A 23,462-nucleotide genomic window follows, 5' to 3' on the forward strand; every position below is an offset into this window, starting at 1 on the left:
CCCCCCCCGCCCCCACCGCCGCCCCCCACCCCGGGCTCGGCCATGGCACAGCTGAAGCCGGCACCTTGTGCCCCCTCTGTGCCACAGTTCACGCCACCACCACCGCCCCCCAAGATACATCAGGTTCAACCAAATATAAGCCAGGCCGCTGTTTCCAACTCGTTGCCACCACCGCCTCCTCCTGTGCCTGTCCCACCACCACCCCAGGCACCCCCAAAGCCTGTCATGGCAGCTCTGCCCCCTCAGCCTAGTGGGAAGGCAGCGTCACCGGGGGTCACACACGTCACTCCCCCTGTGACTGCACCCTTGCCACTTGCAATAAAGAAACAACCAAGTGTCACTTCTCCCCAGGTGCCTCCTCTGCCCCCAGCCCCTCCTGGCCCCATTCCCCCTGCAACATTCCCAAAGCAGCAGAGTTTCTCAGTAAAGCCTCCTCCATCCCCTCAGTCCCCAGTGCCGTCGGTGGTGAAGCAGATAGTCAGCCAGTTTCCCCCTCCTCCCACGCCACCTGCCACTGAGCCCCAGCCCCTGAAACCCCTTCCACTGAGTGTGGCTCCACAGTCACCTCCAGCAGTGAAGGCAAAGCCCAAATGGCAGCCTGCTGCTGCTCCTTCACCAGATTTCCCCCCTCCTCCACCAGAGAGCAGTTTAGTGTTTCCTCCTCCACCTCCTTCCCCAGCTTCCTCTGCAGGTTCTCCCCCGCCTGACAAATCAGGGTCTCCTGTCAAAAAGGCCGGCAAGACATCAAGCCCTGGAGGGAAGAAACCACCTCCAACACCTCAACGCAACTCCAGCATCAAGTCCACAAGCTCCACTGAGTACCATGAGTCCAAGAGGCCTTCAGTGGACCGCCTTGTCAGCAAATTTGCACACACCCCAGAGCCGTCAGGATCTCCTTCCAAGGAGTCATCACCTCCTCCAGCCCCTCCAAAGCCAGGAAAGCTCAACCTTTCTGGTGTAAGCCTGCCCATTGTCCTTCCACAAGGTGGGATCCCAGCCAAGGCTTCTGCTCCGAGTGTGTCTGGAAAGGAACCTGTGGTTGAATTCCCTTCACCACCATCCGATTCAGACTTCCCACCACCACCACCTGAAACAGATCTTCCTCCCCCTCCAGTAGAAATTCCATCTGTGTTTTCAGGCAGCACCTCGCCAAAAGTTGCTGTTGTAAATCCCCAGCCACAGGTGTGGTCAAAACCATCTGTGAAAAAAGCCCCACCACCCACACGCCCCAAGCGGAACGACAGCACCCGACTGACACAGGCGGAGGTTGCAGAGCCCCCGGGGTCAGCTGGCCCACAAGTGCCCACCTCCCCCAAGTCCAGCCTTAGCGTTCAGCCGGGATTCCTGGCAGACCTCAACCGGACGCTGCAGCGGAAATCCATCACCCGGCACGGCTCGCTCTCCTCCGCACGGATGTCCAGAACGGAGCCCACGGCCACCATGGACGACATGGCCCTGCCTCCACCCCCGCCAGAGCTGCTGGCTGACCAGCAGAAGACCAGCAGCTTTGGGGGCAGTCATATATCTGGCTATGCAACGTTACGGAGGGGGCCGCCCCCCGCACCGCCCAAAAGGGATCAGAACACCAAGCTGTCACGGGACTGGTAGTCAGTCCCCAGGGCCAGTGCTCTCCATGACTTGTGGGCTGCTCTGTGATCTGTCAGCCCATGATCCCGTGGAGAGGATGTGGGGACGTGGATGATAGCCCCATTAAAAGAGGTGATCTCAAACTGCAGCTATGGCTAAATGTAAAGACATTCCCCTTTCATGGCTAGGTTAAGAAATATGGGGGCTTAGGGGTGTTGATACTTTATTGGGAAAAGTGGGTGGAGAGGTGTTGGCTTCATTCTTTAGTTTCTTTTACCCTTCTTATGAATTGGACCAAACCCCCATTTTCTTACTTTTTCTGCATTTAGGGGAGGGGGAGGGAGATAATTTTTTTGTAGTGTCTGTCCACGTGAGACATGTTTGTGCATGTATTATAAGTGTAGGTATATAATATATTGTGATATATTTCGTCGCAATTATAGAAGATAACCAGAATGTTTTTGTAGAACCGTATTTATTGTTTCAGTCAATATATTATCTGGAATCGGACTCTAACTGGTCAAATCTTACCATAAAGATGGAGATGTAGGGGGCACTTTAAAGAAAGGAAATAAAAAACCCAAACCCACACACTTTCTCAGCAGTTTGTGGTGGGTAAATTCTGCAAAGCTGAGGTGTTCGGCTGGTAACTGTACATTGTGCATTGGTTGAAAAGTACAGATACAACATACCAAAACATTCTGGTCATAATACTACTGAAAATTAGTATGTTCAGAGGAAAGAAATAGATTTTATATATAGTGGGCTGGAGTGAAATATATTTATACTATAAAGAGCCTCCCCCTCCTTTCAAATAGTTTAAAAATATACACTGATAGAAATTATTTCAAACTTATTTGTCCATTTAGTTAAGTAGGATAAATATATATTATTCCAAACCATTATGCATTCTAACTGATAATAGGCTCAACCATTTGTTTCTATGGCTCAAGATGAATATATTTGTGTTAACCCCTTCTGAAAGCTGCCAGGACTCCTGCAATCGAAAATCCTGCCATCCCCCAAGGCTGACCCACACCGATCCATGAGCTGTCCGTGTAACTCTTACTCTGAATGAACAGGTAGGTTTCTGTAGAAAGTGCTGTGTGCTCACACAGGCATGCACAGTGTCCAGTCTCACCTGGTCTGGGCCTGGTAAAATGTAGTGTCTTCATAAAAACAAGCTCTGGAAATGTGTGAAGAAAGTATTGTTTGTAATTGATTAGGGATTGTCAGGAAACTTTTCCTTCTGGAAAGAGAGAAGGGAGCAGCAATTTCAGGACAAGCTAGTGTAGGAATTCTCTCTCTTTTCTTTGACCTGCCAGAGACTGTGACCAGTGTATTAACCTGTTTATTGCAAAGTTGCACTTCTAGCAGTCAAGGAAGAAGACTGGAAAGAAAACAACCTTAAAGAGGCAATAGCATTTGCTAGGAATTTCATCTAAGGGCCCATATGAGTAGAAAAGACTATTGGTTTGCTTGGTTTTTTGTTAGTCGCTGATTTACAGTCGGTCATCACATCAAGCATGACAGTCCTTTTTCTTCAGTAGCTACTTCAGTAGCTTGATTGTACAGTCTTACCCACATATTCAGACCTTGTGATAAGGTAGTGTAAGTGGTCTTATGTATCATTGCACATTCCTTGCAGGGTGGTGGGAGAACAGCCTTTGTAAAACAACTAAAATACTGTAACTACCCCATCTTCAGCTGTTACAGCTTCTCTTGTCAGCATGGGGGTACTGTCAATACATACTGTCAATAGGCTCATAGGGCAAATAATTTCACTGTTTGCCTACTTTTTCTCCAAAAGCATGCTTTAAATGCTTTCTTTTTCCCAAAGAATGAAACAAAGACAGCAGCTTGACTTGGCAGTATCCTCACATTGTTGTTAAACCAATATAAACTAATCTCTCATTAAAGTAATTCAGGAGGATAGATTTAAAAAATATTTTGACAGTGTCCCCCATTCCTTTTTTTTATGAAGTTTTTTTTTTTTAAAGTCCAAATAATGAAATAAATGTCTTTGTGAATATTTTATGAATAGGAAAAAAAGTTTTGCTAATTTGAGGTGGAAATTACACATTTATAACTATATAGTTTTAAATAGGTGCATCATGAAAAGATAAAAATTAGTGGTGCTTTCTGTGCTGAACTGTTTCATATGATTTTTTAAAAATCTGTTTCAGCACCTCTGGAAATTGTTTTAATATCTCAGACTAGATTTTTTGAGCAATAAGCGTATGTACCATTATGTGCATTTTTAAAGCACTGCTATGGAAAGGCACTTTTTTGTATCTTTCAAATTGTTCACCAAGTTTTATTTCTACTATTTTTGTGCTTACAAAGTGTCCTTAAAAGCATTTGCATTGTTGATTTTAAGCATGCTCAGTGTAGCTGGTGACTGAGGGTTGTTAAGCTATACTGCAGTTCATGGGTGCTGTAATTTTCATGTTGGTCCTCCCGCTCGCTGCTTTGTGCTGTGTGCAGCTCCTGGGGCTCAGACACACCAGAGGGCAAAAGGTGCTCGCTACAGCCGTAACTGCTAGGCCCTTAGCCAGGACAGGGAATTGGGCGCGTTCTCCTGCTCCTGGCAAGATGCACCTGGGCTGATGAAACATGCTCCCAGGTGAGAACAGTTAGGGAATTCTGCTTGCCCCACCTGCTTTTCTTTTCCCCAAGACAGCCTCACTTGGTGTGTGTCAGTTCCAGGCCTTTTACTTTAGTTCATTCAGTGCAGGTACCTCTGGGCTTTGGACTCGGCACATCAGTGTTTTGAGTGCAGTTTCTTCAGAGGCCTTTCACCTTTGTTCTCGTTTTCCTGTGCCCACATTTATTTCCCCAGTATCTGTCTCTAGGCAATTAATCCATCCTTACTACTGCAGGCTGCCCACAGCTTGCTGGGAGACAGCTATGTAACTCCTAAGTCTGCAGCAAAAAGAATGAATGTCAACAAAGGTGGCACCCTGTATTCCTTCTACTTACAGTTTCCTTCCTAAGGCAGCAGTGATCAGTGAGTGGCTGCTGCTTGCTGTCTCTCAGCTGAGCATGGAAATTTGGCTAGTGTGGTTCAGACAACCTGGTTGCCTTTTCAGGTTATGAGATATCCTCCATTGTAACTTGCTTTTCCAGTATATTTACTGGTTTTGTGACAGTGAATATTTTCACCTTATTTTGCAAGTAAGTTGTTTTCCCCCATGTGCAATCATCTCATAATTGCACCATAATATTTATTAAATCAGAAAATTAAGGGGCTGAATTTCAGACACCCAGGAAGGGGCTTCCTGCTACAAACATGGGCAGTAATACTTTTTGCAGTTTTAAAATGGGCATGTGATGGCTGAGTGTTCAGACTCCAGACACAAAAGTGCTTTGATCCCAAAATACGCAGAGTGTACGGCTGGAGTTGCGTTACATGAGGCAGAGCACAGGCTGGCCACTTGTTAAGGGGGTGTCAGGGACCCTGCTGCAAGGGCAGCTGAGAGGGCTTATCTGTGTTTGTTAATCTTTTCCACATTTGGTCTTCATTTCCCCTCTGCTATGCAGCGTAGCATCCACCTCTGAGTACCAGAGCCCTGTTCAGCCAGATGTCTGTGCCTGCAGCCCAGGTGTAGAAAGCAGGGAACTATTCTCAGACACTTATATCACCATTCGGATGTTGGGGAGTTGCTTTGAAAGGGAAAACTAGGCTCTTCTAGCAGTACTAAGCTTAGATGAGAAATTACTTTTAAAACCTAAAGAAACCACAGGTTCTAAACAAACCATAGGTAACATGTTTCAGGTGGCTATGCTAGGGGTCCTGTTTAGTCTTTTAACACCTGTAGCTGGGAGAGGAAGTTAGGCACAAGTGTCTGAATAATTCTCTTATTTGTTTCCTGTTGCACCCTGCACAGTGGTTTCCTCCTGTGGCAAACCACCCCTGACTGCTCTGACTTGGTAATGACCTCAAAGCCAAAGAGCTCCTCTCCTGAGCTTACTCTGCAGTTATTGCAGGGCAACAGTGAGTGACACATCAGGGAAACAAAGTGCTGGTACCTGGATTATTTGCTTTCAGGTCTGAGGGGAGAGGAAGCAGTTTTTTCAACAAGTGCATTTTAACATTTACTGTTCTTGGCTTGCACATTTAAAGGTTTTCTAATTCCTTCTTTCTGTGCCCTTAGTCAACCAGATAAATCATATCAGCTCAGAGATAAAATGTGGCCAGTTTTCCTCTCAGTTAATTTTTTTTCCCACAGTTTAATGAACCAAAAGTGCCATTTCAACATCAGAAGGGCAAAAAGAAATTTTCTGCTTTTTACAGGAAACAGCATAGAACCAAATTGTTTTGCTACAGTGGTACTATTGCAGGTAAATTTGTTTCTTATTCAAAATAAGATTATAAGTGGGTCCTAATATGAGTATTATTTCACCTAGTGTCGTGTTAAAATCAGTTGCACTCCAGAACAGTAGTACGAATTCCTGGCAGAAGGTAGTGAGGATGAAGCCAGAACATGGGAGTTTGGTTGGTTGCTGGGTTTTTATTTTCCTTTTAGCATTACTAAGGTGTAGATTACATACTCAGTCACAAGTGCTCCTCAACTGCAGGTGAGTTGTACTACTTTGGGGCCCATTTGTGGCACCTGGTGTTGAGCTCTGCATTCATTCCCTTGCACCACTGGGGCAGACTCCAAACCAGAGAGGATTTAACACTACAAGGGATAGTTTCTCTTGGATTTTTTTCCCACATGCTGGTGGGGTTTTAAACTTTATTTTGGAATTCTGAGTTTGTCTAAGCTGAGTAATTTTCCTTTCTGAATTTTCTTTCCTTCAATTAAAAAATGCCCATGAAGACTGACCAAACCAGGGTTTTGTTGTAGGGGCAGCACTCACTAATACTGTGACACAGGCTTGGTCTAGTTTTGAGCAGTTTAAAACACTAAATTGCAAATGAGATGAAAAACACATGCTAATCCAGCACCATGTAAATTACTCTAATTGCTACTAACCAACCACAGGGAAAAGAGTGACTTGGGTAATGATCATTTGGTGCTCTGAGGCACTCGGTAGGGCAAGGACTCAGTGAGCTCTCTGCTCAGCAGATGGATCTTGGGTAAAGGTGAGTTAGAGAAGGTAGAAGACTTGGAGGAAATGAATGAGAAGGACCTTCAGTACCAGATTGTGGACACTACCCCCCCTTATTTAAATGCTTGAAGGCAACTTGTATTTTAGGAGATTTTTGGAATTCAAACATTAGCTGCAGTGGAAAATAATTTCCTTCCAGCTTTCCCAAGATGCCAAAGATGCATTCTGAGCTAAATTCCAGGTATATAGATATGTGTACACCAGTCTCTTTTTGCCAGGGGTCTCATACTGCTGATCTCTAGCACATGTCTGGTGAGAGAACAGGGTGCCACTCATAGATGTTGTGTGTCCCTTGCCTTTAACCAACACTGGGAACTGGGTACACACTTGCAAAGGACAGTTTAGCAAAGCTGTGCCCATGGCACCCTGCTGGCTGATTTGGTGCAGCACAATAGCGCTTGTACTTCTAAAAGAAAACCTAAATGTTTTGTCATAAGTTGTAATTGGAAATCTTAGGCCTCCTAGTGGACTGCAGTGGACCAGAAATGAACTGGAGCAGCAGTTTGGTCTATGGCTTACACTAATTGTTACCAGTCACTGGGAATATTCTGTTTAATACTGGAGATGCAAGTGTAAGAAGTGTCATTGCAATGATGATTTGTCTGTGCAGCAAACTTGTGCTGAGTGCTGTAAATACATTCATGTTTACTGCTTTAAAAAGAAAATTGCACATTTTATCTTTCAATGGGATTGCCTCCCCTCTTCTTCCCTTTCCAAACAGAAAAAAAAAATCAAAGCTCTTTTAGACTGATAGCATCATGTTGGGGGGAGCTTTGCCATATTATAAATATATATAAATATATGTATAAATATACTTTTTTAAGCATGAGAGAGGACAAAAGAAATACTACATTATAGAGTACCCAATATAGATCATTATACAATGGAATATGCACAATTCAATAAAGATGTAGTTAAATTTAATACTCTGTTTTAATCCTCTGTCTTGCAATTTTCCTTTTTCATGAGCTCAGACCCACGCTTTTCAGGTCTTCAGTGTTTCCTCTCGGTAGGGGGTCAGGCAGCTGCTGGCCTACAGCTGTATGCCATTCCTGTGCTCACTCCCCATGAACCTGCTGTTACTCCTTTGCACCGTTCTTTCCGCTGGGTCAGAGCTGGCTGTACCAGCCAGGTGCTGCACACCAGTTACAGGTCTAAAGAGGACCCCGTGTGAAGGCTCACCTTTTCCATCTCCTCCTTGCTCAGAGTCCTGTCCAGCTCTGCTCACATGGAACAGCTGCTGGCTGGTAAGTGCTGCTGTGGCCCCATTCTGGGGGCTGTAGGGAATCTGGCTGGGAAATGCTCTCAGCCGTAACCTGTGGCCCTCAGCAGCAGAGATTTGAGAATTACATTAGCGAGGCTGCTGCTGAAGGCAGCAGGCCAGATGCCAAGATTTGTACCTTTGCCATGTGAAGTGCTGTGCTCAGAGAGCCTCAGGGACAGGGTTCCTGCATGCACCAGCCACGAGCCCTTGCTCTAGTGCGTTGAAGTCTGTTGCCAAAGACAAGAAATGTGACACAGCTGTGACACGCTCACAGAACACATGAGGTGTGCTTTGTTCTTTTTATTTAGGGCTCATAACAAGAGGGTTTAGTACACAGCAACAATTAATTCCAAGTACAATTAAAAAAATTTAAAAATTGGGTTTTGCACTCACTGGAAGGTGGTTCAAATGGCACACACACTAAAACGTTACTGGCAGCATACAGCTCCCCAGAGTCCTGTGGGCTTGGTCATTTACAGTGGGCTCTGCATCCATCCACCGCATCAGCAGTGCCAAAAGCAAAAGCAGAGTGTGCTGCTCCAACTGCAAACCAAAGAGGGGGTATCTGCTTTCAGAAAAAAGTGCATGGACAAAATCCATGTTAGACACTGACACCTCCAGAGAATTCATAGAAACTACTTGTCCATGCAAGTTGCAAAAGACACTTTTTCAAATGTGAAAAGAAGCACTTGTTCTTTACAAAAAAATCTTGGACATGTCAGCACTTACCGAGGCGCTGTAATGGAAATAAATTTGTACATAGCTCTTCCTATTAGTAAATAGTGGTAGGATTCTTCAGCGGTGTAAAGAGAAACTGGAATAAACATACTGCACCCATTTCAGCAGGGTTCCCATGTCAGCGTTCAGCAGGGTCCTGGGTGTTGGCTTACCTCTGGACAGCAGGCTGCTGCTGTCGTCACTGTCTTGTAATATGTCTTGTAATAAGCACAGGTGCTAATAAAGTTAGTACATTTAAAGTACCAAAAAAACCCCAAACCTCTTCTTCCATTGGCTGGAGATTACACAAAACACATGGGTGGGTTTTTTTTCCAAATGAAAGCAGCAGATCACCATGAGCTACTCTTTTTAACAGCAGTTGTCAAACTGTGGCTGCATCAAGCTTTCAGTATGTCCCTGCAGACATGAGGTGGGAGTCCCACTATGCTTTAAGTTTTAACATCAGAAGTACATAAATAGGGCTGTTACTACATATTGACTTCAGCTACTGTGGGGGGAAATCCCCAAAAGAAACCACACATTGTTCCTTTCTGGTACTGTTCTGACCTCTGTGTAATAACCATTTTATCCACAAAATGCAGCTGTGCCAAATACTGGGAGATGCCAGAAGCTGGGGAAGGTGAATACACCTGTAAGCACAGTAAATGCTTTAACTGGCACCCCAGAAGCTGTAGCCCAGGATCCTGCTGGTACTCAGTTTCCACCACCACCTTCCCTAGAGGCTAGTGTTGTAAATACTTGCCTTAGTGAATGCAACAGTGTTGTACCTTTTCTGTTGCCACGGTTGCCAACACAGGTACTGAAGTCTCTGCATGGGGTTTGTAATGCTGCCTGAAATGCTGCAGTGCCTTCACCAGTGACTCTCGATACTCAGAATGCAACTACTGCTCCTAGTAAAGCCACAGCACCACAGTCTGTTCAACAGCATCCTCTAAGCAGCTTCCAAAAAGGACCTGCAGAGAATACTATGTCGCCTGTTTTACAAAATGTCCTATTGTACCTCTGGGAGGAGAGCTCTGTACATGCTCCCAGTTTACTAAATCACATGAAGTTCCATCCTTTCCAGAAAAGAAAATATGGAAATTTTGCTTTATGCTTGGAGCCCACAGACATAACTAATAAAGTAGGCTCGTTACCAGCAGAGAGGTGCATCCACAGCATCTGCTAGGATGTGGTGGAAGGTGCTAGGAAGAGGACAGTATTAAGTCACCATCAAGCACAGGCGGGAGACGCCACAGAAGCGCAACAGTATCAGTGCACAGTCCTCTTCCACCTCTAGTCAACAATGTGCACATCCACAGCAGGCAGGCAGCCCACACACCCTCTACTGGAAAAGGCTCCTCACTCCTGCTGCTTCCTTGCTTTCTTTTCATGATCACCTGACACACCCCAGATGAAAGTGGCACTTTTCAGAAGCTGCATTACTGCCACTGTCAACTTTGGCTGTCACCAAGAACCCTCAGCAGCAAGAAAAAAAAAATGCCCAGCAGCTGGGAAAGGAGAACAAACTGCTCTAGCAAGAACTAGCTGGGTCTAAGCCTTTCTGGCACCCACGGGTAAGCCACCCAGCCACACACCACAGGACCTGTGGTTCACACCAGCAGACATCTCCAGACACTCTTATGACATCCAACTCAACTATCTGCAAGGATAAGCTGAATTCCAGGAACATGGTCAGTCTCATGGTAACACACACCAAGCTGTCATCTACCTCAGGGCCAAGCCACACCTCTTGTCCTCCAGTGAGAGCTGTGGCTCTTCAGTGCCTCAGTGAGTGTCTTCATCTAACCAGTCAGACCATCATCAAGTGGATCCAGCATTGCTTCAGCTCTCTGGTGCCTACTCTGGCCACTGCACATGGACACACCCTCAGGACCCTCAGGTATGGAATTTGCTGGATGCCTCTCCTGCCCCTCTCAGCCCTCTACTGCAACAGCTAAGGAAAGAATGGGTCAGACACATGCAACCTCAGCTATCTCTCTTCTGCTGGAATGAAGGCACCAAAATGAACCTGCTTCAGCACTAGATGTGGACAGACTCAGTCAGACCTCCTCTCATGCAGGCACATGACAGAGAGGCAGCTGTAGTTAATAGCTTTGTCCCTGGCGCCAAGAGGAAGGAAGAAACCTTTGAAATACAGCAAAGGCAAAACACACCGCTAGAGGATGCTGAACAATTTCTGTGCACAATGAAAACAGCTGGCTGGGCTAAGGCAGTTCTCACAAAGGGAGAAACATATACATTTTGGCCATTCAGCACTCTTTGGGCTATGCTGGAGTGTCTCCTTCCCCCACCTCTCATGCTTACACATTCCTGCTTCAACAGCCTCTGATGCAGAACACCATGAGCTGTGGCCGAAAAACTCAGCAGTGAAGAGATGTTGTGCACCTTATTTAAAATACTGAGGTGTTTCTCGCCCACCCGCCCCCCCCATTTGCCACCCCTTTTAAAGTAAATGTGTAAATTAAAAAGGGGTGGGGAAGAGAAGGTTTTGGACAAGGAGAAATACAAGGGACAAAACTGGAAACACAACCCTCACTGACTTTACTAGCATGCAATCTATGTAACATTAACATACAAAGCCTGTTTACCTTGGTCTGGTCTATGACCATTACATCACATCATCCCCAAACAAGCAACAGAATTAAAATCTGTACAAAATAAAAATATGCATAAAACTCAACAAATTTCTTTACATTAGTACTGCATAATAAAGCATAAAACCAGCAGGAGGTGACCCAGAAATTCCATCCACAGCAGTTCTTGCAGGATAAACAATTCCATGTTCTATCAGCAGGGACCAAACTAACCCCTGGCCCATCACACCAAAGCCAGTTCTTCAGGAGCTGTCACACAGCTGTCCTGGAAGTGGAATCACTAAGGGTTTTGCAGCCTCATCTTCTGTGCTGGGCTCTGCACGCGTTCATCTCACACTGCTCTGCTCTCACATGACAGAAAGTTTGCAAGATGAAAAACCAGTTGACTGAAGATTAAGTATCACACACAATGGGAGTACACACTACCCCACCCACCTACCAGAAGTGTTCAAGCACAAGCTCTTGCTCAGACTGGGTTAAAACATGTTTCACTAAAGTATGACCTGCCAGCTGCAGCTGGGGTGCGCAGGCAGAGGTTCAGCTCTCACTTAAGAACTCATTAAGCTGCCCTAACGATGCATTTGAGCACTGTGGGCTGAATTTTTGCCACAAACAACTCCAAGGCAAGAGAAGCCAGGAAAGCTCTGATACTCCTGGAAAACACAGCCACCCTGTAAGCACCAAAGGCTTGTGAATGCTGCTGTTCAATCACCTTTGCTAGAAGCACCACCTCCCTATGCCAAAAGCTTAGACCTGCCCAATGATACTAGAAACAGTTATTTCAGTGACTGCACAACCAGTGGTTCTGGACTTGTTTCCACAGAGATGATGGGCTGAGGGAACTGAACATAGCTGTTCTCTTAGTCTTGATGCAAGAAAACTTCTCAAGAAAACACAAGGCTTAAAGGGTAACTGTTCTGGCACTCATCCCAAACAATGCTGTCAGCTTCCAGAAAGAAGACAACATGTAGATTAGCAAGGGAGAAAGTGACTTCTATCTGCACATGAGTTTCTTCAAAGTTGTCCTTCCTGCAGACTTTTACCAAGCTGTTTTCTTGTGCGCTGTCACAGGAGTTCCACAAGCTCACAGCAGGTGATCACATTCTTCCATGGCCTACAAACACATTTTTATTCCTCTTGCCCCCTGAGCAGCTAGGGCACCTCCCTGCCCAGGCTGGCACCAAACTTGCACCTCCATGCTGATAGTGCACTAACTACCAAGCAATGGGCTGGGTCAGTTACCTGTATTGGTGCCAGTGCCATCACACATCCAGCCCTGCTCTCCTGTGCACTGCTCTGTTTTAACACCGGCCTTTCCAGCTGCAGCATTATCTCACTTTGGACAAGCTACTCTTGGTACTAGCTAGAAATTGGCCAGGTGGCAGTCTAAAAATGCCCTTGCCCAGGAGGCTCTCAATTTGCAGGATAATGAGACTTAACAAGAAATTAAATTAGTTAATGCATTATATTTACCCAAAAGTAGCATTCAGATGTTCCTAAGGGCAGATGAGTATAACCATCACTTACAGTGATCTGCTGTGTACAATCACTGAGCAGAATTGTTAACTGAGACTAGATGAGAAAGCCAAGTATCATCACAAGGGGCTACAGAGCCTTCACTTGGTATTATTCCACCCCAAGCCACCAGTACAGCTCAAAATACCTATTATAATAAACAATGGAGAGGGCTAGGGGAAGAGCTAGGACTACTACTAGTTACTGCTTGGATTTCCATGGGAAACCAGTACACACAACAGCCCTTTTTGCTTCCACTGAAGAGATTTTGGCAACAGACATGAAGACGACAATTGCCATTTGTCCTGCCTCTGCACAGGGCTCTCACAGTACATATGCAAATCTAGTCGTCAAGTACAAAATAGCCAATTTACAATACCTGATTGGATTTTTAAGATTATATTGTGCATAAAACAAAAGTTGGGGGCAAGTTTCTCTAGTGCAAGCAGGCATGAGTAGATTTGAACCTTAGATCACACCCCCTAGAGTTAATCCTCAAACACCAAGGAGGACCTGTAAACTTTGTTTCACCTTCACCATCAACTGCATCTGTGAGTTCTGTTTGAACCGGCAGCAACTGTGGCAAGGAGCTCGCTGTGGAGAGGAGCACAGTTACATCAGTGCAGAACACAAAACAAATATGTGGCATTCAGAAGATGAGAAATGGGGGTGGGATCCTCTGGGCTGCAGCCATCTAAATTGTCTAAACTGAAAGGTGAGTGAATGAAAGCTGGCTCTGTGTGCCCTATGCCTACGTGTGCAGAGCAGCTGCAGAAGTGTTTATGCTAAAGAAGCATCCAGCTATCTGGAAGTCAGTTACAGGAACGTCTCTGTGTAGAGATCCCAGTGTTTGCTAGCACATGACTGTTCTTCCAGCTGCACAGGAGTGTAGCGTAGAAACTGGAGGGATGTCCACTGGCCAGTAATCTTCACCACAAGCATCCAGGGCATCCCCAGTGCCAGGCACTGCTTCCAATGGTAGTACCATGAGGGCACACAGGACTCCTGAGGCAGATTCCAAGGCCTGTCAGAAGTCAGAATTCGAGTGAAGTACGAGCTAATCAACAAGTTTGTTACATCTGAATGGGTCAGCTTCATTCAAAGTCAGATAGCTCAAGATAGCCTCTGCTGGCAGCTGAAGAGCCATTTGTTCAAACAACTCAAATCACTATTGTCTTATCATGGGGGGAAAAGAAAAAAAAACCAAACCAAACCCAAATGAGTGGTTGTTACAATTATCCTTCATTCAGTTATACTGGATGGGGCCCCAGAGACTGGTGGAGATCTGGGAAGCCCTGACAGCTCCTGCAGCAGGAGATGCAGTGCTCTGTCCTCTGGTCTTCACTCTGAGTAATGCATGATCGACTCCACATAGTTCCCCGGGAACAGCCCCGTCACTCCATTCATGACCCCCTCATACCAGCCATCATCATTTTTCTTGATGACGTAAATGATGGCACCTTCCTGAAATGAGAGCTCATCTTCCTTGTCCTTGGTGTAGTCATAGATTGCCACCACTAGGAAAGAACAGAATGTGAGTGTTAGGAGAGGTAGGGGAGGAGGAGGAAAATGCAGTCCTCCCTCATGGCAGGCAACTGTGTGTGTGCAGAATGACCTGCTGAGAGAAACAGTTTCTTCCACCCCCTTTTGTACAAGCTTACACTTTGAAGCACATGAGCCAGGACTCCTTTAATTCGTCTATTCTTACTGTTTCCAGACCCATCAGAGGAAGTGTCCAACCGATAAACTTTTGGTGTGGAATGATACAACGAGGTGGTTGTGAATCCCCATGGCTATGACCACTCAGAACTAGTCCTACGTGTGCTAAACCAGATCTCAGCACAGGAAAGAGCAGGAAAACATGGAAGAGGGAGTGTAACAAGAGCTCTCTTCAAGCCACAGTATGAGTGAGCCAAGGCTGATATCCCAGACTTCCATCTACCTTAGCTACTTCCACATTTAAATCTCTAAAGGTCATGTGCATCTCAGTATCCAGCAGCCACTCCAGGGCACACAGCACCAAGGTGGGCAAATCCCTGTTAGGAGCCATGAAGAAGGAAGGTGGAAATGTACACAAACTGTATCAGGACATTTTTCTTACAGCTGCAGAATATTTTAGTGATGGCACAAAAGTTGTTAGGAAAGGCAAAGAAATTGGACAAAGCACTTGGAAATATTAAGTAGAACAGTCCTGAAATGTCAGAAAATAGACATAAAACTGATATATTTTTCCAATCTCAGTGCTATCATGTGTTTAATAGAGAAAGTTAGTTATGCCAGACTCTGAGTACTTTAACAAATAATTTCAATCACTGCTTTGAGAGCTTGGCAATGAAACATGCAGTGCTGCCACTAAGGTAAAAAAAAAGTATGTCGGACAGGGATCCTAAAATCTTGTGCTGGGGATAGATGGAAAGATACTCTAAACTAAAGCAAGGACTAAAAATTAACAGCATATGTTCATAAAACCACTGTCCAAGTCTCATTATTCTTTTCAAAAGAAAAGAGGTAATTTCCTTTTTGAGGGACCAAAGGAATCAACACAAACCAACACCAGGGAAACCTGGATCCAGAAGAGATTATAAAATATACAAATCAATCCCAGTGGAAAATCAGAGTATGCAAAGAATTTTTTTTATCATATGACTAGAGCATACTTTAAAAACACATATTGTTGGCTCTTTGTGCCAGCAGTTGTACTTATTCTGTACAGTTTTAGACATATAATTTAAGCAAACAAAACACCAACAGAGAAACAAGTATGATTTCAGCTTGAAAAACAAGTGTATGAACATGTGATCTATTCAATTTAAGTCCTTCAAAATTCCTTTCTAAGGGTTTTGAAGTTTCTTCCTAGAGTCACTGTGCTATTTTTTTTTTCATTCTCTTGATGACAATAATAATAATCATAATAATCCAAGGATCATGGTAGCTTCCAATTCCTTTCTAACTTTTGAGTGTACTCTAGTCCCTTTGGATACTGAATGGATTCATTATTTCATGACCACAAGAAGGAAACTCTTCCTTAAATTTGTGAAGAAAATTTGCTTCTTGTTAAGCCTCATAAAATTTACCTGAAGCCTGGATTTGTTTTTACATCACCACTGCTTCCTGCTTTGTGTACTGGCAACAGTTCTCTCTCTAAAAGGCTGTTTAATCCTTCAGTCTGTAGTCCCACCAGTTCAAGCTGTGAGCTTGTCACATGCCCCAAGTTATGAGGAGCCCAGGCCAGCATTGCAAGAAAAGCTCCGGATGAGACAGGAAGCAGCAATACTGACTCAGGAGGTGGCATCCTGCCCTGTCAGCCTAAGCCAGGGCCTCTTTTTGTTTCTGTCTGAATGTGTTTCAATGCAGTTATGAAAAACAGAATTACTCATTTAGGCTAATATTCTTCCAATCAGTCATCTTTGGTTCTTCAACAATTACAGAGTTTGGCTGAACTCTGTTATATCCAATTGACCACAAATGTAGGCTAGGCTGACTATCCAACTGGAATCTGTGAACACACAGTTTCTCTAAGTGGTGTAAGTGCAATTTTTCCTTCTGGATACCCATTTCCATTCATCTGATTTGCAGAGCCAGGTCATTTTCTTATCTTTTCCTACTACACATCCAGACACGGAGCTCAATGGAAAACTGCGGTGCACATCCCTGGACACCATAGGTTGGCTGCTATTACAGTCACATGGCAGTGTCCTCATGTTCAGCATCCCCAGTAACTATATCCTACTTAACAATTTCTTCATCTGTTCCAAATGGATCTGCTATTCACCTCCATCCTCAGCTGCAGGCTCCATTCTCAGCTCTTAATGTTAAAGGTTAAATGTTAAACTTCCCACGCTGCTTGACCCTCTACAGAATGGGGTCATATTGAATCCCATTCTCATATTCAGCAACTCTCTGTATTTGACACCTCTTTGGTGTCCTATCTTCTATTGCACAGGTCATCTACCCTAATCCTATAAAAGTGCTCTCATATGAACTTAAATAGGAGAATGGTCATATCAAAAGTACAAGTACAAATCCTAAGAATTGGGAATTCTACTTATTGTGAGTAAATGTGCTGGAAGAGCTACTTACTTTCATCTGTTTTGTCCACTTTGAATCATATGGCACAGAATACTATTTATAGGAACTTAAGGAGTTCCCACAGGATAAATTATTTTGCTGAATAAAGCATTTTAATTCCCAGCAGTATAAATATACACGTTCTTTGAGTATTAAAGTCCTCTTTTAGTATAAGGTTTCTCGTTAATTTTAAAGCTTCAAAGCTTGCTACAAAAAACTCACAGCCAAGCACTTCTCTCCCAAATCCAGCAGATCAGTCAAATCTCAAAACATGGGCTAAGTAGAGACATTCATCTAACTACAACAGAATCCACACCTATGTCAATATCTCATTTTTTCTGGTCTCCTAAAACTACCATTTAATAGTTCTTCATATGCTGAAAGCAATTGTATTTTCTACTACTTTTAAAAGTGTTTCTTAAAAACAGACCAACCTTTTTGATGTTTTGGTCATCTAGTTTTGGTCATCTAGTGCATGGGTCTCTACATCAATAGAGACAATGTTTGGCTTCTTTTGTTCTCTGCAGGAAGCATTTTCTGACTAAAAGCCTGACTTTCTCCAGCTTATCTTTAAAGATTCTCCTTTACAGTTTTGCTATCCCATGTGAGATGGAACAGATCTGTGTGTATATGCACCTATATAAACTATTTTAGTTCCCAAGCTCATAAAGTCCCACAGGAAAGCAGAACAGAACTATCATTCAAACATGATTATTTCATCAAATAGAAAATTGTTTCTCAAGGCACGTGCACACATCTCCCCCTGCCTTGCATTAGTATGAGAGACACTATAAACACACCTACTGACTAAAATGCTGTAATACCAAATACTGGTATGAAGGAGTCTAGGCAGACTTCACGTCCAAAGGCAGGAGCACATACAAGAAGTTGTTACAAATACAACCCTACTGTCTCTTCTAGCTCCAAACCTACCCTTTTCTAAGTATGTCCTTGGTGCCCAAGGAGGGTCCTCCTCAGCATAGGGATCGCTGTACTCCACCACAGCTGCTTCCTCCTCCTCATAATCCTCTGGAGGTGGGGGTGGAGGTGGAGACTCATCAAACACTGGCTCGTCCACAGGCGGTGGGGGGGGAGGAGTATCTGAAACTGAAAAGAAGTAACAATACAACCATGAAAATGTCTCTACAACCATGGTAGCTGCTTCAAGTAATACTCTCTATCCCAATTAATGGAAGTGGGACCAACAGTTATAACTGCTGAAAATACACTAGAGACAGGAAAATTCAGAGAAGGAATGACCAGGTACCTCCAATAAGATTATTTCTTTTTCCCACCCTTCACAATTTCAGACAAACTTGCAGAGGCAGTAGAGAATGCAGAATTCTGGCTATATACAGACAAGTCATCAACTCAATCCAAAAGCCACATCCAGTAATAAAACATTGCACAAGGAAGCAGCAAACTTACTGTTTTCTTGAACTCTGGCCACAAATCCCATTAGTGGTAACTGTGGAGTTACCTGTAGGATGGAGGGGGGAGGAGGAGCAAGGGATGCTGCCACAGAAATTAAAAAGAGAGAGGTATCCAGTTAGAAACACAACAAAGCAGCAAACAGGAAAGTAGACATCATCATCACTCAGACAATGCAGCAGGCTGCCAAGAAGCTGAGATAAAAAGACTGACATTTAAAGAAAAATGGCTCAGGTGGTTTAAGCATATTCCTAATCCTTTCTTCAAGGATATTTCTCAATTTTTAAAATTTCCAACCCAGCTCTTTTTCATAACATTAAGAATCCATGCTGAAGCATTTTTCTGATTTGATTATGAGATTCCCTTAAGATGAAGTTTCTTACTACAGAATATAGCACTTCATGAACAGACCTAACTAACAAATGTATCAAGAGGACTCTCTGCCTATAACCCTACCCCTTTCAAATCTAGTTGATATTTACAGAGGTGACTAACAGCATCCATGAATCCCTAGTAGTGGAAATGGATATACCTCTTTTTTTCCCAAGATGTAGGCCAAAACCCCCATTGAATGAGGCAGCTATTTCAGACAAAACAGAAAAATATGCCTTTTGAGAACTGTGCAGATCTGAAAGATGCAACACTTCTGATCTTACTGACAGAACAGAGCACACTGTGCTGCTGCCAAACCACAGAGCCTATTCCAGATGTGCTGCTTGGTTTCCTCCCCACCTGACTTCTCTGCACTGAACTCTCAACAGCCCTTTCACTGGTACCAGAAGAGCTCTCTTTGTACAGTAAGAGCTGCCTTTGTACAATATATGTGAATTCCCAGTAAAAGAAGATACTTTCAGCCAGTTACAAATGCTGTAACGCTGAACTGTGGTTTAGGCCTGGAATGTGAGTTTCAGTTATCTAGTTAAAACATCAGCTAAATAGTTTTATGAGTGTTTAGTATCACTTTGAATAACGCAGCAAAATTCTTTAGGTAAGTTGCAAGGTGATTTTTCAGACAGCACACTTTAGGAGAAGCACAAATAATAAATTTCTTGTTAGTATGTGGCATACAAAAAAACATTTAATCATGTCCAAAGGGATTAAGGGGAAAAAAAGTCTATACTTCATGTACCAGTACATTTATTTAGCTACCAGACAAAACTAAGTTTATTTATTTACTTCCAGAGGTAGTAAGAAAAATGACAGGTATGATATAGCATTTTTCAGAATTAATTCACATTATCATAGCAAGAGAAAAGAGTTCTACAGCATTTACAACTTAAGTCTCAAAATTTCTTCTGTTTGCTCATTCCAGTAACAACTATCTTAAGTGCTTTGAATTTCTTCTGTCACTCACATTCACATTTCTTTCAGAACCAGACTCCACGAATGAAAATATTAACATCCTTTTTTTTGCAAAAGTACCTCCATATAAAGTAAGTTCCATTATCTCACCATTTAATTGATCTCTTGAGAAAAAACAGAAGCATATTTCTGATTACAGTTTCTTTGACTCAAATGACGTGACCTCAGAGTATTTATTATTTCAAGAGTAACCATGATTGCTGTGAAAAGATTTGGTCTTGCACTTTTTCAAAGCAGAAAAAGGGAACTCAAATTTAGAGTCCTACTGAAAAGCAGTAATATTCATCGATTCAGCATCCTTGTCCCTGCTTTTCCAATTATATACACTAGAAAAGTGTTTAATTTCAATATGATTCATCTATTCAACATCACATGGATTCATATAATTCATACATATCATAGGAGTGTAGCTCCAGTTTCCTTGGTCTCTTTAGTGTACTTTGTTCATGACCTATATATATTTCTTTGAAAGAAATAACAAGGCTTTCCATGGAGAAAAATAAATCACTCTAGACAAGCATGCCAAGCAAATACAAAAAAAATTCCCAGGTTCAGTTCGGGTTGTGTAGTTTAATCACAATGGTGATGCTAACACTAGTTGACATCATTCCTTGAGTATCTTAACCCCTCAGTTTGTGCTTCAGTCTTTGCATTGTGCAGGGGCTATCATAATATTGTCTCTATGTGCTATATAATGACTCTAGTTTTGACCTCAAAGAGGTGATACAAATATTTTATTACTAATTTTTTTTTTTATTAAATGCACCAGAAGAACTTTACCTCTGCTGTATAAACATCATCTTAAATGTTCTCCCCCATCTTCCTTCCATACTGACCACTGATAGATTTAATACACAATTGCTGTAAATTAATTCAGAAATGCTCAAAAGCATCTTCCACTAGGCCGCTTCAGACTGGTAAGAATTCAGCTGTACAAATGGGGTGGGGTGCAACCACCATCTCAATACTTGCCCAGATTCTTCCACACCATTTTAGCCTGTGCTGAGCTCTATATTTGCTTAGATAACGATATCCAAAGTTGCAATGTTAAAAACGCTTGTTAGGTGGTTTGGCTTGCAAGAGTGGCTTTGGGACAGACACATACTGAGATCATTCAGAGTCTGCATTTCTTAATATTTTCTTTTCAGTTGTTAAAAAGGTCTCATCACGAAGCAGAAAAATTGTATTATCTTGAAATAGCTTTTAACAGAACAGGGCAATGGAAGTACCTTTCATCCTCCTCTGAAGTGAATAAACAAACATGACTAGGCCACCATTTTAAAAAATGGCAATAGGAATAACAGCACTGGATTATTGCCAAACAACCTACAAACAACAAAAAAGCCATAGCTGGCACCCTCCTCTGCCTCTTGTAAGGTCTCTCTTTCCCCCTCTTGTTTTCTACCTCTCTTCAGGAATGCTGAGAAAAAATTGTGCTCTCTGTCCTGTCACTACTGAACCTGCTCCTTCCAGACACATCAGTGCCTCTGTTCTTAGGGCTTTCATCAATTATGCATGCTTGAGCATCCTCTCCTTTCAAGGTGAACTCCAAAAAAACCTTGGTTTAGTGTAACTGCAAAGCTAATAAATTCTGTATTCTGCTGGTATATTAAAAAAAAGTCTCCTACTACAACTGCTCATTTATATTGTCTCAGATACGCCAGTATAACTGAAGCATTTTATTTGTGATTTACAGTTCAAATGACTTAATCACCATAATCATTACCTTCTTTCTGGATACAAAGACAACTGTGGTTATGCAATTTATTTTAAGTCTATTTGGCATCTTATATGATTACCTATTAACAATGCAATGGCAACTTGCAGAGAATTATCCCTTTGCTAAAGCAAAAAACATACAGCCATCATCAAAAACTCTCTGGATATACTGAAAATAGTCTTTATTGCAAAAATTGCTTTACTGTAATCCTGAAAGGGTTCTTTTGCTGCTATTACCCTTTCTTTCTTGCCTATTTCCCCCTTCAGTCTTCAATACGCAAATAATGTGCTTAGAAAATATGACCTATTTCAGGCAACTGGGCTACAGTTTAGCCTTACAACCGCCTCCACTTCCCTGTGCCCAGGAGGACCGTTCACTTCCATCTCAAGCTCAGCTCACCCTGCAGGGTAGCTCACAAACAGTAACAGCCAAACCTGATCAAACCCCTTAAATGCAGATTGCAGCATTTGACCTAATTCCAAGTTCAGTGCTCAATTTTAAGAAAACAAACAAAACAAACAAACCAACCAACCAACAACAAAAAAAACCTCAAAAGGAAACAAGCAACACGCACATCCCCTTCCAATTCCACCACCACAAAACACCACATACTGTAGTATTTGCAAGTCAACATTCATTTTTACTGGTATTAGGGCATTTCCTGACAAGAAACTTGCAGTGTCCCCTGCATCTTTCTGTAGCTTTGTCAAAAGAGAAACTCTCCCCTAGTCTAGTATAAAACCCTCCTGGTCCCATCAGAAGCACGGGAAGAAGGACTCCTTAGGTAAAAGGCTATGCTGACAAACAGGACACTCACTCCCTGGCAAGGTCTCCTCTTGCTTTGTAAGGCAGATCACCCATAAAATAACATCACTTGTGGGCTTAGCAGATGACACAGCTCCCTCACAGCCAAACACCACTGGTGTCTCCAAGGTGTCTAACACTTATCCCAGTGTAACAAGTACAACTGCCTGAACTGTACATTACCCAGAAGGAAAAAGCACACAAGATAAAGACTGATTAATGATGAATCAGCATTCTGGTGCAAAATCAAATACCAAAGCAGGTCCATGGCACATGGTGTAGTCAAGGACTAAAGCTTGTCTGTTAGGGACTGTGACATCAAACGTAAATTATTTGGCAACAAAGCCAGCATTTTTTAAGATGTTTGCCATAATAGAAGCTGAGCACTGTGCACTTGCACTGCAGCTTTGGCACAGCTACCAGCAACATACTGAAAGTGCAAAATCTGCAATGGAGACAGAACATAAGATTTCAGAGAGCTGAAGGTCACTGTGTTCACCACCACCAAGCTCAGTGGAGCAGCCAAACTTTCTTACCTGGGTTCTGGTTGTAGAAGGGGCCCCCGTTCATCTGGTTCTGAAGGCTCGTCTGCGATGTGATGGAAGGCGGCCGCCGATACGGCAAAGAGCCCCCGATGGTCGGGGGTGTGTGCCGAGCTGCAGGCCTGTTCATGCTGTAGAACTGAACTGGGTGACCTAGGGTAGAGAGAGAAATGCATTAGCAAAGAGAAGAATGATGCCTGCCTTCTCTCTACCTGCAATCAGTTTCAAAGGTTTGGAAAGGTTTCTGGCTCTTTATTTTAAGACAGTCTGCATCCTAGCAGTCAGCCACTTCAGCTGCCAGACTAGCAGGACACCAAATGTCTCAAGAGCAATGCAAAACATACCTCTCCCAAACTGCTTACACTCAGCACTGCCTACAAAAGCCAGTGGGAAAATACAAAGGTGTTTAAGCTACAAATCCTCAAAATGAAAGAAAATAGTATCTGGTTGTTTATTTTAAATAATGTATTTCCATAACTTCTTGTGAATTTAGTTATTTCTGAACCTGCAAAAAACTCCCCAAAATGTTCCGCAATTAAGGAACATACATGTAAAAAATAACTGCAGGCCATTTCCAGGATTCAAAGCTGTTAACCACTGTAACTGAAAAACACAGTACTACCTATCCTAGTGCCATATACAAGATACTCACAGAATTACCTGCAGAGAAATGAATGCTAGAAACTGCTTGAAGGATGGAATAAATGAAGTCAAAA

The 23,462-nt window shown here is 43.2% G+C and overlaps 2 protein-coding genes across 20 annotated transcripts in view; one reads left to right on the plus strand and one right to left on the minus strand.

Moving 5' to 3' along the window:
* Window positions 1-7,629, plus strand: part of RAPH1 (Ras association (RalGDS/AF-6) and pleckstrin homology domains 1) — an 86,582-nt gene extending 78,953 nt beyond the window's left edge. The window contains 1 exon segment of the mRNA XM_053983127.1: window positions 1-7,629. Coding sequence (XP_053839102.1) covers window positions 1-1,608 — 1,608 coding nt within the window. The 3' untranslated portion in view covers window positions 1,609-7,629.
* Window positions 7,630-8,229: 600 nt separating this feature from the next.
* The window catches only part of ABI2 (abl interactor 2), a 65,034-nt gene continuing 49,801 nt past the window's right edge, over window positions 8,230-23,462 (minus strand). For 10 of the 19 annotated variants that reach the window (XM_053983129.1, XM_053983137.1, XM_053983128.1 and 7 more), the window contains 4 exons: window positions 22,741-22,899; window positions 18,316-18,402; window positions 17,821-17,994; window positions 8,230-14,336 (listed from right to left, as the gene is read on the minus strand). In XM_053983129.1, the coding sequence (XP_053839104.1) occupies window positions 14,161-14,336; window positions 17,821-17,994; window positions 18,316-18,402; window positions 22,741-22,899 (596 nt within the window). In that variant the 3' untranslated portion in view covers window positions 8,230-14,160. The remainder of the gene's footprint in view (window positions 14,337-17,820; window positions 17,995-18,315; window positions 18,403-22,740; window positions 22,900-23,462) is intronic. The other 9 variants (XM_053983132.1, XM_053983146.1, XM_053983133.1 and 6 more) reach the window with 1 other exon arrangement.

Source organism: Vidua macroura, chromosome 7 (assembly GCF_024509145.1).
Source record: "Vidua macroura isolate BioBank_ID:100142 chromosome 7, ASM2450914v1, whole genome shotgun sequence".
Taxonomy (NCBI): Eukaryota; Metazoa; Chordata; class Aves; order Passeriformes; family Viduidae; genus Vidua; species Vidua macroura.